At 40.1% G+C, this 19,349-nt stretch overlaps 1 protein-coding gene across 1 annotated transcript in view; it reads right to left on the reverse strand.

Annotated features, from left to right (window-relative positions):
- Window positions 1-2,833: 2,833 nt before the first annotated feature.
- The window catches only part of TTC27 (tetratricopeptide repeat domain 27), a 143,354-nt gene continuing 126,838 nt past the window's right edge, over window positions 2,834-19,349 (reverse strand). The window contains exons 17-20 of the mRNA XM_033125352.1: window positions 10,184-10,381; window positions 8,232-8,343; window positions 4,321-4,421; window positions 2,834-3,071 (exon numbers count right to left, since the gene is read on the reverse strand). Coding sequence (XP_032981243.1) covers window positions 2,949-3,071; window positions 4,321-4,421; window positions 8,232-8,343; window positions 10,184-10,381 — 534 coding nt within the window. The 3' untranslated portion in view covers window positions 2,834-2,948. The remainder of the gene's footprint in view (window positions 3,072-4,320; window positions 4,422-8,231; window positions 8,344-10,183; window positions 10,382-19,349) is intronic.

The raw sequence follows: 19,349 nt of genomic DNA on the forward strand, positions 1-19,349 counted from the left end.
CACAATCTTTAAATGTAGCCTGGAAAATAGGTGGATTTACTACACATACTGGGTATCACTTCTTCTTTACATTTCTGTTTATGAATAGCACACTGATAGCATGTCCCATAGAAACAAGAACAGCACAAAGAAAAGAGCCTTCATACACAATTAAAGAAGTCAATGCTTTCAATGTTTGGGGTTCTCGTTACCATACTGAGGCTCCGTTTGAGGTAAGGGCAAGCTCCCTAGCCCTGAATCGGTACTTCAAAGACCATTCCAGGCTTCTGCAGTTCTGAACCCACCACTTCACTCACCAAACCTTGACACACACCCCATGGCTCTGCTTGCCAGACTCAGCACCACGTCTCTGAGCTTCCTGAATTGGGAGTTTGGGTGTAGAGAGGGAATATCTTATCCACTGGGGTTTAACTCTTCTGCAGTTAGGGTCCCCACTTACTATGCTGTTTCTTTGGGGAAAGGCTAGCAAAGAATTCATTACAATATTTAAAAAGACAAACAGAACACAGGCAATTATCAACTGAGACCTCACAGCCTTTCTCTCCTTGAAGAACATTATAAATAATGACAGGCAAACTTTCCAGGTATCTCATTGTTAGAAAGAGAGGACTGACATCAGCTGTGACATCAGCTGACCACTGGAAACTTTCTAGGCCCGACATAGCAAGCAGAAGGAATGCAGGCTTTAACAGTCTTTGAATTCTGGCTATTTCTCTATCTAGAGTTTGTGATCTTTAGTTTCCTGGTGATTGAATTATTAGTCAATAAAGATTAGAGGATCACACCTTTCATATTTTTCTAGTTGACAAAGCAAAATAGCAATTCTGAACACGAAAGTATAAATACTAGAAAACCAAAGTTGAAATTTATAAAAGATAAGGTATTTGAAAATGGCAAATACTTACTTATATTAATCATATTATAGCAAATAAGAAGCACCAAAAACGCTATAGTAAATGACATATGAGTATAGCTGTTTAAATAGATACCGTGTTACTGACTTTGAAGGTGGTAAGAGATATTAAGAATTTGATGGAAGGTACTATTACCAGCACTCACTTTACGAATAAAGAAATCAAATGATCTGAGTGTTAAGTATTAAGTGTGAGGAGGTGGTAGAGATGAGGTTTTGATAAAACCCAAGCTTTTCCTACTTCACCACATATTTTCTTCAATTATGTTCAACATTCACATAGATAAGATGATTAAACACAACTAATAGGTCTAAGTCTTACAAAGAAGACACCTAACAGCTCTGTCCTTTGTGAGATCATTCCAAGATAAAGGGGCGTAGGGCAGCATCCTGGAGACTCTGGTCCAGCATAGCATCTGAGAACAGGACTGGAAGGGGATAATCTTTTGTGACTTGGTTTGTGACAACTCACATTCACCGATGCCTTTCTACCTTGAACCCAAAGGAGAACAAACTGAGAAATAAAAACTTTTAAAACTTGGAAACTCTTCTTCAATCACTTGATTCCTGAAATTTTTGTACTTTTCAGTATACGTCTGTTTTCTCTTGGGGTTCACAGCTCGGTACTGATAAAGAGTTAATCTTAAAACCTTGCTTACTCCATCCATCCATCCATCCATCCATCCATCCATCCATCCATCCATCATCCATCCATCCATCCATCCATCCATCATCCATCCATCCATCCATCCATCCATCCATCCATCATCCATCCATCCATCCATCCATCCATCCATCATCCATCCATCCATCATCCATTTACCCACTTATTTCCCCTGGCTTCCATAAAAGATTTGAGTGGACATTTAATGTTAACTAATGCTACTACCTCATTTTATTGGCCCTTCTCATGGTTATTGAGTTTCCTGTAAGAGAAACTGCTTTGGGGCATACATCAACTGTTTTTAGGCTAGTATGATACTAGAAAAGAGAAGCAGGTGGTTAAGGGATGGAGAAAGCACTCGTAAGCATTCATAACCAAAATTCATGATGCAAGTTTTTGAAGACTGTTTTTGTTTTTTTAATGTTCAGAACTCTTATATTTATGGATTATGTATTTTTAAATTTCCAAAGGCAGTTGAAACTCACAAAGAAACAAGGAATATAAATTATTCACATTTTATAAATAACATGGAAAAAAGCAAGGGTCAAATGACTTATGCATGAACCCAAAATTCGGCAACCCAAGCCAGGACTTAGAATTCCTCACTGTGACTTTTCTAGTAAGATTATTAAGCTCAGCTGCTGCCTTCAGCATTTGTTTCCACAGACATTACTAAGAAAGCATTTTACTTTGGCATTTTTGTAATATGGCACCATTTATAGCTGTCTTCACTCATAATAACCTTATTAAACAACCGTCTTTCAGGCTGGCAGTCTACACAACGAGGAGGGTCGGTCTGGTTACTAGTGGCTAATGATTGAAACAAAATTTGAGTTATGTCATTTTTTTCTTGCATTTTCTTGATTTAAAAGTTAAACCATGCCCACATTTCTAATTTAGCCAAGCCCGTATCTTTCTGACACAAATACAAAATCTCCAGAAGTGTAAAGGTTTCCATCACCAAATCTACTCTTTTATCACTTTTGGATAAAAGCAGCCAATCTAATGATTCCACAAACGCGTACTGTGTGATTTTTTTCCTGTTTAGACTAATTTTTTCCAAAGAATGATCTAATTCATTTTAGGCTGAGAGACTAAACCTTATGCTAAAAAGAAAACTCTTTTTGCTGAAATGCCTCAAAAATAACAAAAATACTGAATTCAACTATAACTAATCTTAAAGAAATAGCGAAGTTTTTATTTAATGTACTTCAGGAAGTTCAAACATTTGGAAAATTCACAAAAACCACAATGTTAGCCATAAGAAAGAAATTTATTTTAAAAAATCAGTATCTTGTGTTTCAGATACACAGGTATAAGAGAAATTCCAGAAGGCGAAAACACCTTTTCCAGAAACTGTTCCCAGGACGGTCAATACTGATTTCGAAATTGGTTGCTTACGTCTTGAAGCTCTATTACTAAGGCATCCATAGCTGCTATTTCATCAGCTAACTCTCTGGAAATTTCTCCACTTGCCACATCTGTAAAAAGTCGCTGCAACATAAAGAACAAAGCACAACTATCAAAACAATGAACATCTCTTTAAAATAATATAGAAACAGTATAGAATTAAAATTCCCTTTGCATAATAATACCATAACATTATAGTAGCAATGGCAGTCTTTTTCTGTTCACGAACCTGGAAATGTAAAAGCTGCAACAATTAAAGGATGCATCAAACAACATGCCTGAACTTGTAAATTCAAATGAGCTCTGCTCTTCATAATAGTTGCCTTGAAAATTGATTATTCATTGCAATATCATAGGATGGTTTTTGGATGAACGGATAGTATTCATCCAAACCAAACAAGTCTATTCACTGTGTATATAAGCAAAACAAATATACTTTATATTCAAGTTTGTATAAATCATACCCTTTATGCTAGTTATTTGAAAATTAATTATGGCTTAAGACTCAGAGCCACGAAGATTATCAAGATTTGGTAAAAGTGATAAAAGTCCAGCAAAATAAAACTAAATGAGCCCTCCTCCTGTAAAAGGAATTGCCTTGGGAGGCACATACTTCAATAATGCCACTACAGCTGAAACATGTGGGAATGCCTCTCTAGGACCTGCCTGCTGAGCCCAGGAATCCAGTCTTCAAAAAGTTCCCTTGGTGGATCGTGGGCACCGCACCCCAGCACTGGTCCACAGGCTGGTATGTGTGAACTGATGGTATATGTTTTCATTGTCAAACTGAAGCCACCCATCTATCTTAACAATTTTTGTCAAATCCATATACAACCTATTTAATATTTTTTCCGTAAATCAATTTTTTACATAAGTTTTTTAAAAAGGAAACACCTCATCACTACTGTAAATGAAAAATAAGCAGTAATATTCATGAAATTGTAGGTCTGATGTACAAGTTACACTTTTTCTAATATCCATTGAAATGAATATCAAATCAAAAACTTATCCAAGCGCTACCAGTAGCATATATGCCATACTTTGGGGAAAGTGATAATAAATAGAGGAGCATTGCTTTAATTTAAAGAAAGCATTCAGGGCTGGCCTGTAAATATTAATTTCTAAGACTCCTAAGTTGCCCACATTTAGGATGGCCTAGCCATTGGGTCAATAATATCTTCACCAGAACAAGTAACTACCCAGAGGCTAATATCTAAAATGTAACTTGGGCCTAACATTACCCCTGATGTAAAAGAAGATTCAAGAGCAGTTAGCTGATACTAAAAACCTTTTTCTATATGACAATTCTAACTAATTCACATTTCAGTCTCACCTTTGCTTTCGATAACAAGCCCTGTAAATTGAGTCGAACTGAAGAAAGCATTTGCACAGCTTCTTGGGGACTAGATTTGTTTTTACTGCATTTCAGAGCCACTGAAAGATAAATACAGGGAAAACATCCATAAAAATTGGTAACAATAATTCACAGGTACAAAAGAACCCAATTACTTAATTAAGACTATAGTAACAAACTAGAAATATTTCTCCATGGCAAGGTTTTTTCTTGTTGTTGTTGTTGTTTTTTTGGAAAAAAGATAATACTCATGTTCATAATTCTCCCTTTTTTTCCTTCTTTAAGGATAAAAAGAGGATTTTGGGGAAAACAGATGATATTTTGGTGAGTTACAGATCACTGGGAAGAGACACCCCCTCCACATGCACAAACGAATGAAATTAGGCAAAGAGAGGGAAAACCTAATTGAACACGAAGTACCCACAGAAGGTGACAACAGACATAGCACATCTTGATGTGGTCTCCCACAGCACCGAGTCCCGAATGGGGACTCACAATTGCTGATGACACTAGCCAAAGGAAGTGACATGACGGATATTTAAAGCTCCATTCTTACTGCATTTTCATGCTCAAGGTTTTACATCACCATCTGGAAGAACTGATATCAACGAGCCATGTGCCTGCACTTGGGGAATGTGACCACAACCAGGCTGGGGGATGGAGGGGGGACCCTGCTGAGCCACACTTGGCATCAGCAGGGAGTGGGGGACAATGAAGTAACCCATCTCCAACTGAGTCTGCCTCCTAAATTCTGGGGAGCCCATGTTCCTAAAATTTGAAATAATGAAGGACGTAATCCTCCCTGGCAGAAGGCCCAGCTATTAACATTTTATAAGAATAAGCGAAGAGCTTTGAAAAAATATTAACACCTGGCATTTCTCCACTGATTTGTTCTTGTGTTTGTTCCTCTAAATTAATCTGAGTACAAACAGAACAATAATCAGATCGCATTTGAAAACTATACTACAGACTGCAACGTGAATGTCTCCTTAGTGCCTTGGATCCTAGACCAGGGATAGAAAATAGCTCTCCTTCTGCATGCAAACTCTAATCAACTGGTAGAGGTTGCCTGTGCCTGGCAAACGAGCTTTGTCATGAATTAATAATATCTTGCGTGGCTGGCAAGAACTAGGTTTGACATTCTTAGTTCACAATAATAATTAGACTTGGACATTTCTCAGCTATGGATTGAAAGGAAGCCTGGTAATAACAATGTTAAATTCGTTTTCAAAGGGCACAGTTCACCGAGAGATAGTGAGGATTGTGATGTCTGTGTCCCTTAGTAAAGTCGTAACCACGGTGGGGCTATTTGGGCTGCTGAATACCTAGTCACTTATATTAGCAACAGTTATGATTCTTTCTTCAATCCTTTATTTTCATTGTGAGAGAAACAAAAATAGAGCAAATAGACAAACATACACTCTATTAGTCCCCTTCCTCAATCCCATTTCCAAAGGGCATTTGAGATTGAGATAGATAGATAGATACATAGATGAAAGAGAGAGAGAGAGAGAGAGAGAGAGAGAGAGAAATAACCTGCTGGTTCAAATAATCCAGAAATCCCAAAGAACAGTGCTTCCTCCATGCGGACTGTAGTTAAAATGCATAACAATTATTTCAAAAGTTCCTGGATGGCAAAGAAGGAACAAACTTTTGCCCACCCTTTCCCAGAAAACAGAATAGCCGATATCGTAAATGAATACCCACAGATGGTACAAATGGGCACACGTGACAACACTGTTATACAACGGTCTTAAAACAGTGTGTAGAGACGGCGACGCCTTATCAAGCTTTCTGAAGTATGTGGCTACTCTTTAAAAAAATAGCAATCCAATAGGGAGTAAATCACATGGAGATTTATTTTTTATTTCCTTTTCAGAATTGGGTGAGGTGGAGAATAGTATTGGGGAGAAAGATTAAAAAAGAAAAGAGTAACCGAACTCCAGCTCATCCTTCCACTGAGCACTGGTATACAAAAGCAACAAAAACGTTAAGATTTATCTTTATAAATCTAAAATATCACTAGAAACTAAGCTGAGCATCCAGTCAAATATGCTTAGAATGGTGTTGGAGCACCAACACATAATTCAGTAAAGTCAAAGGGGAAGTTAAAGAGCATTGATACTTGTTTTTCTCCAAGTATTATCCTGATGGAAAACAGGTGCCAAAAAAAAATTTAAAACCAACCTTAAGATGCAAAATGAAGATTTTTTTTCTAGAGCATTTCTTTAACCTGCATATTTATATTTGACAGGTTTAATACCGTCACTTAGTGATTACAGAAAAAAATCTTGGCTTTGACTATCATATAGCCAGCTGTTCACAGAAATGTTTAGGGTTGGCTGGCTGAAGCAGATAAGATAAACTCTACATAGTAAATCACTCCCTGCAGCAATTATGTACATACTACACCTTAGCACGGCTTTCCCCAAATACTGTACTATATCCACAGGGTCCAAAGGTGTTAGGCCTGAACTCCATCATATGAGCCCACCCACCAGGAGGTGGATACAAGCCACATAATTCTAGCTACCCGACCATCCTCCCCACTGGTCTATTACTGTCTCAACCTTTTCTACAATGAATTTCAGCTATGCAGAGTTTAGCACTTCTGCCTTATCTGTCAAGGAGTAGGTGGCCCAGGAAATTGGATATTTATATATACTTTTTATTAATGATGTCAAAGGCCGTAAGTAGAATTATTAACTCTAAGCCCATTTCTAACTTGTTTGAATATTCTGTGACTTCTCTAAAGGCAAGTTAAACTTTATCTTTGTTCTTCATTTTTCTCTTTTTAGTTATGAGTCCCTTATCACACAGCTCAGGTGGGGGCAAAAAGGCAAGGGATTAACATTTAAACCATGCATAAGATACTGCTAAGTATTTTTAAAAGATCGTATTTTTTAATTTGTTTGTTTTCATTTATTCTTCGTAACTACAATAGCTCTCTACAATAGGTAGGTATATCCCCATGTTACCCATGAGAGAGCTAAATATGTCTCAGAGAAATTAAGAAATTTACCCAAAGTCACCCAGCAATATGTGAGGAGCTGGTGCTGGAGCTTAGTGTCCCTGATCAGACCTCTGCCTTTCTCCTTGTCTCTCAATCACTGGCTCCCTATTTGCTGTAACTATTAGTTGCAGATGAATTTAGAGGAGACTTTAGGATGGGTTCACAGTCCTTGTGATTCAGTTAACACGGTGTCTTCATTATTTTATTTGAACTGCAATCCCAGGGCATCACACTCATTAAAATATAAATATAAAAATGCATTACTAAATTTAACTGGTATATGTTTCATTAATGCAAATAATTAAAAGCAGCCTTTATCTGGAATGTATTTACCCAAGAGGCATACAACTTTTCATGTAAGGTTACCCATCTCTCAAATATCACCACTAAACTTCCCAAAGATAGGGATTCGATTATATTTTTTCTTTCTTTTGTATATGCCAAAGCTCTTTACATACTGCTAAGTACTCCAGATATCTATGTAGTTTGATGAACAAATATTTTCATTTATAAAGGAAGAATATGAGTCAAGAAAAGTTAACAGATATACTTAGTACCTCGTAATCAACGCATACATATAGCCTCTGTGTGAAATGATGGTTAAATACAGTTGTAAAGGTATTTCATATCTCTGAAGTTTCTAATACCTGTCACTTTTCAAACAGCATTTATCCTCTCCTATATTTCTTCTTATTCTTCAAAAGTGCCTACTACATAGTAGTTGGTCTATAAATGTTTGCTGAATTAAATACAACAATTTCAACATAATGAAATACTCTGAAATTATTTGTAACGAAAGTTTACTTTTGACTTATACATTTTCTTATCAGTAAAGATACATTAAAATATGCCACAGATCAAACATTGTATGAAATACCATGTGCAAGCCCTAAGGCTTTCCGAACCACTTCCTTAAATGATGTAGTATCTTTCTCCCAACTACTGGACTGTGTGTCACACTTGTATGCCTTAGAGAGATACTGGAATGCCTGAGGAAAGAAAAAAACCGACATTCAGAATAACAAGTGGAATTCCCATGTCAAAGTCTTTTTCCTGGAAATCATATGGAACGAATCTGTGTTATACAGCACTGTCTTATTCTCATCAAAGAAGAGACAGAGATGCACATCCAACAGCAATAAGCAATTAAAAGAAACCAAATGGATGTATCTGGATTGAGACACTTCCCTCTGAACAGAAAAACATAAATGCCCAGTTTGCAAATCTGTAAGAAGTGCATACATTTCCTTACCATTTGTAGCCATCAGCTTAAGAGACCAGTTTAGAGAATGAGGTGTGACTTTGGTGAAACTATGGGATTATTGGCAGGTATGTAAACTCACAGGAGTTTAAAACACCATCTTTCACAACCCTATCTGTGTGGATTCTTGCGGGAGAAGTCACACATCAGAAAATTCAGGGTACCCTTAATCCCATACAGACAAGAGAGCACGTGATTCAAGAAGAAATGGAAGGACAGAAAGTAGGAGTGTGTGCGTGTGTGCGTGTGTGCTCTGGGCTGACAAGCCATTGGCAGAGCCAGCGGAGTGGACTGAGGGAGGAGAGCACGGCTAAGGGTCCCTTAGATTAGCTGTACCGAGGCTAATTCCAAACTCATGTAAGGAGTACATTTGATTTGTTGTGGATGTTTTGAAAAGAACCCAAAACAATTATTCCAACCTTGGAAACGCTGGAGGCTCCTTGAAGTTCTACGATAAGAGGCTAAAGGCATAACTGGAGTCTAACAGATGCTGTGCACTTGTGAGAAATGCGCAGGGCAACCTCTGTCGAGCACTTTATGACCAGACTATAAAAGCTCTTCTCCAGTATTCTGATCTAGTTCCTTTTTCTTTCTTTTTATTTTATTTTTCATTTTTTTTAATTAAATTTCTTGGGGGTGACAATGGTTAGTAAAATTACATAGATTTCAAGTGTACATTTCTATAACACATCATCTATATTATCACATTGTGTGCTCACCACCCAGAGTCAGTTCTCCTTCCATCATCATATATTTGATCCCCTTACCTTCTTCTACCACCTCCCTTCCCACTTAACCTCTGGTAACCACTAAACTGTTATCTGTGTCTACGTAGTTTTGTTTCTTTGTCTTGTTCCTTTGTTGCTTTCAGTTTTATATCCCATATATAAGTGAACATTTATCTGTAAAGATATATGTGCTCCGATGTTCACTGTAGCATTGTTTATGGTGGCCAAGACACGGAAACAACCAAAGTGTCCTTTGATAGATGACTGGATAAAGAAGACCTGCTATATATACACAATGGAATACTACTCTGCCATAAGAAATGATGAAATATTGCTATTTGCAACAACATGAATGGACCTTGAGATTATTAAGTTAAGCGAAATAAGTCAGACAGAAAAAGTCGAGAATCGTATGACTTCGCTTGTATGTGGGATATCTAGTTTCTTTTACTCTTTCCCTTTCATAGCCCCCTCTTTTGTCCTTGTACCCCATCTATCTTAGTCCTTAGCAATGAGCCTGCAGAAAGGGGTGCAGAGTAAGGAGCACCAGCTGTTTGCTGCAGCTCCAGCAGGGAGGCAGGTTAGAGAGACTCTCTTGCAGGAAACAACAATTTTATTAAGAAAAATTCATGGCAAGAATAAAGATGAATGCTTGCAAGTCTTAACCTGCCCACAACTCAAAGTGCTTATGTTAAAGACTCTAAATCAAAGATGAAAACTTGAGCACATTAATCTTATCTTTCAAATTATTAAATTTTTCCTCCAACCATCAAAAAAGCAGATCCACTACACATGTATGTTCAAACAAAAGGCAAGAGCCAGGAGGAATAAAGGACTTACCTTTTCATTTTCATCAGGCTTTTCACTCTGCCCACTGCCATATACTTGGGCATACAGCCTCCAGATTTCTCCATCATTTGTCACTCTTGAAGTTACTCTGCCAAGTAATTCCTGCAGTTTTCCTTTGAGGCCGGTTGCGACATCCCCACTTCTGTCAGTCATCCCATCCATCACTGCCTTCACGAGGATTTTAAGGACCTTAAAAAATGCACAGAAGAAAGCAGTAAGCTAGAAACAACCAAACAATAACAAAAATCAAAGGGTTACCATCACAATCATCAATGATGATGGCAATGAAAAACCTTGTGAGACCTGTTAGAATATCACCCTTACACTTTTTAAAAATAATTAAGTCAAGAGCCGGCCCGGTGGCTTAGGCGGTTAGAGCTCCATGCTCCTAATTCCAAAGGCTGCCGGTTCGATTCCCACCTGGGGCAGTGGGCTCTCAACCACAAGGTTACTGGTTCAACGCCTGGAGTCCCGCAAGGGATGGTGGGCTCCGCCCCCTGCAACTAAAGATTGAACACGGCACCTTGAGCTGAGCTGCCGCTGAGCCCCCGGATGGCTCAGTTGATTGTAACGCGAGTTCTCAACAACAAGGTTGCTGGTTCGACTCCCACAAGGGATGGGGGCTGCGCCCCTTGCAACTAACAACGGCAACTGGACCTGGAACTGAGCTGTGCCCTCCACAACTAAGACTGAAAGGACAACAACTTGAAGCTGAATGGCACCCTCCACAAGTCAGATTGAAAGGACAACAACTTGACTTGGAAAAAAGTCCTGGAAGTACACACTGTTCCCCAATAAACTCCTGTTCCCCTTCCCAAATAAAAAATTAAAAAAATAAAAAATAAATAAAAAGTCAAGCCACCCCAAACATTCGCTCTCTGGAATCGCATGCTGTGCTGACTCCCTTTCCAGGCTCCTGAAGGGGCTCCTGTTTCACAGGGCCCTGTGCTCGGTGCACTCCCCCTTCGGCTCTGAGCTCGCTCTCTCTCGGAATGAGTGGGCCCACACCTGCAGCTTCACAGGTATTACCAAGTCTACTCTCAGTGTCGGCGCAGCTCCAGCTAGGCTCCTCGCTAGGCTCCTCTCTGGAGCTCCATGACCATGTACATCGATACCTACCAGGTATGTCCTCCAACATCTCACACTCCATCTATCCAAGAGTGCGACACAGATCCGAGATCCCGCTTCCTTCTCTACTTCTTTACTCTCAGAGCCAATAGTCTCAGCACCAACCTAGATCCGCTTCTCTCCTATCTCAGCCACAGAGACCAATGTGATTCAGCATTCCCAACGAGTCCTAAATCCAGCCTCTCCTACATTAGGTTGGGCCTCCTTTTCCACTGGGACTGCTGTGGTAACATTCGAACTGCTTCAAGAGGTCCTGGCCCTTCCTGACTGCGGAAAGACAAACTGCTAATACATTTGCATTAGGCGTGTAGGGTACCCAGAAAGTCTCTCTTATCCTTCCAACTACCCAGGTCAGCTCAACACTTGGCAACTTCTTGGCATCTTGCTTTCATCAGGCTTTTACGCTTTCTACCGCAGGTGCTTTCAACGCTGATCGATGGGTTGAGCCCCACTGCAGGTTTTACTGTCATGATGAGGCACATCTGTCATATCTATATTACACCATGTAGCAGCTTCCTGGAAGCACAGAAAGTGCATCCTCAATCACACTCCTGTGACAGGGGAACAGAAAAGACGCCTGGATCCATCCCAACAACCAGCTTGACGAGAGCCCTTTAAGACCTTACCCGCGGGCTGATGCATTGGCACCACCCTGCAGCCTGCAGAGATGCTGAATCCTGGAAGGAGATGCTGCCCTACCTTGGATTGAGATTCTGCATTTCATCCCCAGGTGATGAGGATGTTGACGGCCCACAGACCACACCTTGAGTTGAACGGTTCCAAGAGACAGCGTGCCCACATCTTTATTCTTACCCTCAACTTCAGGGACAGCACCTCATTTCATTATCTTGTATCACCAGGGTCTAACACAGTGCCTGGCACACGGCACTGACTCAATAAATACTTGTGCCTGAAAGAAAGGCTGAGTGAACACACCTCTGTCAGAAAGCGGTGCTAAAAGAAATACAATCAGTGTGGCACGTTGCTCACGCACTCTGATCCCTGCATGAGATGTGGCCGAGGCAGTGAGGCTCCTCTGGACCGTGAACACTTGGAATGTGAGCTCAGACTCATGCTCCTAATTATACACAGTGAAAAAGTGGAGAGGAGAACACTCCGTTGTGCTTTTTCTCTCTTGTTTGGATGAGGTACATTATCTCTGCCTATAAATTCACATTACAATCCCACATATGTAGTTTTCAATCTGAAAGTAATGAAATTCACATTACAATCCCACTCATGGTTTTAAGTCTGAAAGTAACAACACGGAAGAAAGTCTCTGAATGTGCACTACTTTTTTCAAGTGATCATTCTAAAAACATTTCAAGAATTACCATGTTTTGAAAGGGATGGTCTATTACAGCAGTTACTAACATGTACAAATGAAGCACACTAAATTAATAAAATGCTTTTTTTCTGGGATGTCACTGTTGGCCCAACATCCCATCCCCTCACTATTGCCTACAGGAGGAGACAATGTGGGAGAAAAACTTCTGGCCTTCTTGCCAATGAAAGTGAAAAAAAGTGGAGAGCTGTATTGACAGAGGAAAAGCTGGTGAAGAGTTGGGCGGGGGGCAGAGAGAGAGGGGAGAGAGAGTTCTGATGTGTGTGAAGGGAACTGTAGAAGGGTAGGGAGGTAGGGTATCTGTGTGTTATGGGGGCAGGAGGCAGGTAGGCAGACACCAAACACCTACCTAACTCACAGGCGGCTCCCACAGAAAGTGGGACCTTGACTAGGAGGGGAAGCAATGACACATTTGTTCAATGGCCAGCTGGATTTGGAGCTTAGAAGAGAGTTCCATATGGAGGCATAGACAACAGAAGTCGTTCACGGCCACAGCAGATATTGCCTAAGGGGACTGTGTGGGGTAAGAATGTCTAGCCTGAGGATAGAATCTTAAGGAAACATTAAGACAAGCGAAGACTAATGGAGGCCTATGCACTGACGAGACTAAAAAAGACTCCTCAGAAAGGCGGGAGAGAGTGATGTCATGGGTACTAGGAGAGGAGAAAAGAACAAGGAGAGTACATCTACAAAAGATCAGGATGGAAGGTTCCACTGGCTTTGGCAATTACAAGTGTTAGTGATGATCCAGAGCTAACGCCACACAGAACAAGGAGGGCAGGAGAGATTATGATTTTAGACAAGAGGTTTACAAAGAGAACGAAAACATGAAAACGAAGACAATTATTAACATCATAAAACAACAAAAGTAAAAAAAACCCCAATCATAGTATCCTTGTAATACCCACATTGAATATTATTTGTATAGGCATAGAATGTTAATAGAAAATATTCATTTAACAAAAAAAATTAATATAAGTATGTTGGGAAGAAAAAGAGAAGTATTGGAAATGCTGGTGTAAAACAGTTAAGACCTCATGTGCTACAATAGGAAGTCAACTGATAATATCTAAGTTTGGTTAATAAAAAATAGCAGTATAGCACTATTATTATGAAATATGAAAACGTGCAAATGGAAAAAGAAACACCAAAGGGTTTCTCCCTTTTGGGGAGAACGATCTTGAAAAGTGGAAAGGTAGCAGAGCAGGAAATTGCTATATTTAGTTATAAGCCTTCCACTGCTACTTAACTTGTAAAACTGTACGTATGTGTTATTTTAATAAAATAAAAATTTAATTTAAAATAGGGCAAAGGCAAGAATAAATACATTCAAAGATTGGCAAAGATGAAATAAAAAATGATGGCAACGTGAATATTCATTTATGCGATATTACTGTAAAATTAAATCCTTGGCACATGTGTGTGGAGAGGGGAGGGGTGGTAGGGCACTGGGAGAGCTGGGCATGATCTGACTCCTGCTCTCGGGGCTGGTTACACAGGTGTGTTGCCTTTGTGAAAATTCCTATGTTCTGTACACTTTTCTATATGTACATTATATTTTAATTAAAAAGTTAATTAAAAAGTTATTTCCTGTAATTAAGAAAGCCCCATGAACTGGAGGGAAAAAATAGAGTTATTAAAATACATTAACAACTGGAGCTAGTATGTAATCTTAAAAAGCTGTTTTAGAGTGATAACAGAATTATTTTTAAAAAAACATAAATTTTATAATTTACTGGCTAATATCACCATTTTCCTCCTGTTAACTAATAAGTGAGAAAAATCACATTCTAGGTATCCAGACTCATTACAAAAACAATCACTTTTTTTTAACACATATTTAACCCTTCTGTAGGAAATCGGTATTTGTAACTTAAGAGGAGCAAAAGGGATTGCGACAGAATTTCTTTGACTAAATGAATCACCATGGAGTACAATTTCCTCTTAGGTGAGGTTTACCAACATCACATACTCCTCTGCATCATCAAAAGTGAAAAAAAAAATTTAAACAGGTATAAGTGCTTTTATCCACTGGAAATTGGGTAAAAATGAATAAATTGTTACGATTATTGAACCCAGCAGTAAATACTTAAAACTATAAATTACTAAATATGTAATAAGTGGTTGAAGGGTAGAATACTGAAGTTTACGAATTTACAGATGGAACAATTCTTGGTGAAACAGGGTCCAAGACACGATCACTTGGACGCGTTGCTCAGCCAGAATTAGGTAAGGACAAAGAACGCTGTCCAACGTGTTGGATGACCCTCACCAAGTATTCAAGAACAGCCAGATCCAGAGTGGAGAAGGACACATACGGTCAGGTGCCGAAGTCCACCATGAATACAGGGGAGCGGCTAGGAAGTGGGTAAGTAGTAGACGTGAGGACAGGTCTTCTTTCTGTATCACAGAACTGTTATATCAGGAGTCAACATGCACATAAAGAGCTTCAAAAACTGTAAAGCAATACAGTCCTATAAACTATTATGATTATCATTGACGCTCAACTCCAAAGTAGACAGCAAAACCTATCACTGGCGCACTCATTAGGGGTCCCTATATTTCCTTATGGTTTGAAATAGACCTAAAGAAAAACAGAATCCACCACCTGATAATCAGTCCTTGATAACTCACTACGAAGGGCCTGGCTAGGGTGGGAAGCACATAGCAGCAGATTCAGGAGGCGGGCTGGGCCCTCTGCTGTGAGCATGCAGACCCTGACTCCACTTAGTTTTCACTGTAACCCTAGGAAGAAGGTACTTTATTACCTCCACTTGACAAAGAAACGGAGACACGAGAAGTCAATGAACTTCTTCAAGGTCACACAGCAAGTGAGTTGAGGGACTGAGTTGTGAGCACCAGTGATGCCTGACTCCTGAGCTTAATGAGGATGATGAGAAGACAACAATGACAGGAGACAGCGCACACACACATACATCTTCCCATGAGCCAGGGGCTCTGGGCACACACGTAGTCCTCCTAACAGTCCCAGGAGGACGGTGTTCGTTATTTGCATTCTGCAGATGAAGACAGTGGAGCACAGAGAAGTTAAGTAACTTGCCTATGGTCACACACCTAGGGAAGGAGGAATTGGATTTGAACCAGCAGCCCGGGTCCTACATCTAGCTGTCAAGCATTTGCTATATTTATTTAGAAAGCACAGCTCCTTACTCAGATGCTATTTCTTCCTTTCTTACAATAAGTTCTTTTACATTGGAAGGATTTCTCTTTTATGAAATACGTATGCTAGTAATTTTGATCTTTCCATTACCATTTCTGTACCAAATCTTGAATCAACCAAACTCAGAGAGGCTTTTGTAGTTTTTTGTTGTTGTTTTTTAATTAAAAATTCCAAGATATTAGAGCTAATAATAAAAAGAGAAAATAAAATGCCCAAACACAAGCACTACTAACATTGCAGTAAATTTTTGTCCAATCTTTTTACTATGTGTAAATTTTTTGACATAATACTATGTAAACTGTTTTATCTCACCTTTTTTACTTAACATTATATCATAGAAATTTTTCATGCTTTCATATATTCTTTAAATAGATCATTTTAATAGATTCAAAATAGTTCAGGGGGTTGATAGACCACAGTCTATTTAACAATTCCCCTGCATTTAGATAGTTAGGTGTTTCCATGTGCTGCCACTATTATTATTACTACTACTATAAATAACACTTCAATGAATTTCTTTGTGCCTACTGAAGCTTTCCTTAGGCTAGAATACCAAGAACAGGATTATGGACTGAAGGAAAATATACATTTTCAGACTTCAGAGATAAGTTTGATACTTTCTAAAGGGCTAACTCAAAGTAGACGCCCATCAGTCATACACGTATATGAAGATGTGTCATTTCACTGCATATTACCAGCACTAGGCGTATTATTTTTTTTTAAATCTTTTATGTTTTGTTCTACTAAAGGCACATGCAACTATTATTCTGCATTTTATTTCTTTTATTATTAGTGAACTTAAATCTCTTTCCAAATGGTTGTCGAGCAAATATCTTTCCTTTTTAAGATATTTAATTTTTTTCTTAATTTGAATTGAACTCATTATTTTTCCAATGTCAAAAGATTTATTGTCAACCTTCATTATGGAGATTATATAGCACACAAGCTGATGGACTAACACACATTGCTAGCTCTTTTTCCTGAACCCCAACTCTGTATATCACTTGAAAAAAAAGAGAAAGTTGACAGATCTGAGAAAGTTAACAGTAAACACACGAGAACTCCTGGGGAGACAGAAACTGACTGGGTCCAGGATCGTGGAGAACAGTAGGCCAGGGTGGAAAAGTGACAATGTTCACCGAAGGGCTAAGAAAAGCTTTTTGGTTGTACCTTTTCCCTTCTACACACTACTCTCCATGCCACTTGCTACCAGCATGAGAGAATGAAACACAACAGTGCCAGTCCAGTGCAAGCCATCGGGGCAAAGGGCCTGGCTAGGGAGGGAAGCAGACGCAGCAGATCCAGGAGGCCTGGCTGGCCCCCATGGGCTGAGGTTAGATGAGAACTCAGGAAGATGGGCAATGGAAGAGAATGGGGCCTGGCAGAGATAAGGGAGGGGTCCTGAAGGGCTGGGCCACTTGGTGGTGGGGGGAAGGGGCAGAGGCAAAGGGTACCTGATGGGTGAGCTCCCCCAATGGCGCGAACTCCCCAGGCAGGGCATAAGGTAGGTCCTGGGCTTTGCGTCAGCCCCTCCCACCAAGCACACATTAGGGGACGAGCCACTATTCCCCAGGAGCATGAGCCATCAGGGACAAAGTTACAGAAGTGCAACCGTAATGAAATAAACTGAACAGCCTACGAAACAGAAAAGGTCAGATGGAGGGAAACTGTTAACTTGTTTTCATACTACATATCTGCAGGAAGATAAGAGGGAAAACCAAAGGATTGGTGAGATCCCCTGGGTAGCAGTACATATGGGGAAGAAAAACAGTGTGAGGACCGAGGCTGGCATCGCTGTCACACAGAAGGAAAGGGGCGGCCCTTTCTGCAAATAACACAAGGAAGCCGCAGCTGGGAAATCCTGGAAGCCACATGAGGAAAGTGTTTCAAGAGGAAGGAGAGATCCACTATGTGAAACACTGCTGACCGGCTGAGAAGCCTGAGGACTCTCCCCTGGTGGCGACATCACAGACCTTGACAAGAGCACATCTGTTTGGTTCCGACCAATGAGTGGTAGAGAGAAAGCCTAAAGAGCGAAGCTCCAAAGGGGGCAGAGCAGGGGAAGTAGAGACCATGAGGGAAGGTCCTGCTCCTGATGAGCTGGTGCTAAAGAGCAGCAGAGAAGTGGGGTGATGACTGACTGGGGAGGGGCACGGGTGTGCACAGATTACTTATGCAGTTTGCAGACACTGAGAACTTTCAAAAACGACAGCAATAGATAAATGCATTTGGGGATATTTTCCCATTTGTTATGTAACACAAACGATAGAGGTAAATTTTAATCCATGGTGATTATAAGGGAAGGGCCACTTGCTTTTTTATTTGGAAACTAATCCTAGCAGTCTGCTCCAACAATTCTTTGACCTGTTTATTTTCTTGGGCTTCTGGACACCCATGTGGTTTTGAACCCTCTTTTCAAGAGTATGAACATATCCACATACACAACTTTTTAACTTGGTATTTCAGATAACGTCACAATAATAAAACCTTAGAAATCCCAACTTGTTCATCCTGGCCTGGGGTCCTAGTCTCTTCTCCTGTATTTGACTAAGTAAGTTTCTCTCTTTGAAAAGCTCTATTAATTTTCTATCAATTCCCTCCCCATTCTCACTGTCTCTTCCATCACTTCCAGATGTTCAAACCCCTGGTGCTGTTTGCTAAGGGCAAGACCTTCATATGACTTGTGAAGGTCTCTCTGGCCTCCCTTTGTGTACCTGTGTGCATGTCGCCTCGGCTCCCACTATAGCTACAAATGAGGGTGTCGGTAGGATCCACTCCCCTACCTTTACGAACCCACTATTCTCAAAGCCCCCTGAAAAGGAGCATGGCAGTTATGGTGGGTCAAATAGTGTACCCCCCCAAAAAAAATTTCATGTCCATATGGAACCTCAAAATGTGATCTTATTTGAAACTACGGTCTTTGCAGATATAATTAGTTAAGTTGAGGTCATACTAGATCAGGGTGGGCCCTAAATCCAATGACTGAGGAGAAAAGGACACACAGAGACACAGAGAAGGAGGTGAAGCAGGTGAAGAGGGAGTGATGCTGCCACAAGCCAAGGAATGCCAGGAATCACAGGGAGCTGGAAGAGGCAAGGAAGGACTCTTCCCTGGAGCCTCCCAGAGCAATGGCCTAGATAACACCCTGATTTCAGACTTCTGGCCTCCAGACGGAATGGAGAGAAGAAATTTCCATTGTTTGAAGATACCAGTTTGTGATCATTTGTTATAGCAGACCCAGAAAACTAAGTAGAAAGACCAAAACTACATCGAAAACACTGAAATAAACTCTCCCCAAGGCACTTGCCTGGCTTCTGCTAATGGTCTTCCAGCTTCAGTTCAGGAAGCGCTCAATGAATCGCTGTCACATCACAGCCTGGGTCTACTAAGGATGGTGACCTCCAGCACCCCACACACTGGTCAGAAGTGATTCCTTCCTCATGTGTAGACGTTTTGAATATTAAATCTCTTGATCTTTTCCTTAATGGAGTATGGCTTTGTGT

This window comes from Rhinolophus ferrumequinum, chromosome 13, assembly GCF_004115265.2.
Source record: "Rhinolophus ferrumequinum isolate MPI-CBG mRhiFer1 chromosome 13, mRhiFer1_v1.p, whole genome shotgun sequence".
Taxonomy (NCBI): Eukaryota; Metazoa; Chordata; class Mammalia; order Chiroptera; family Rhinolophidae; genus Rhinolophus; species Rhinolophus ferrumequinum.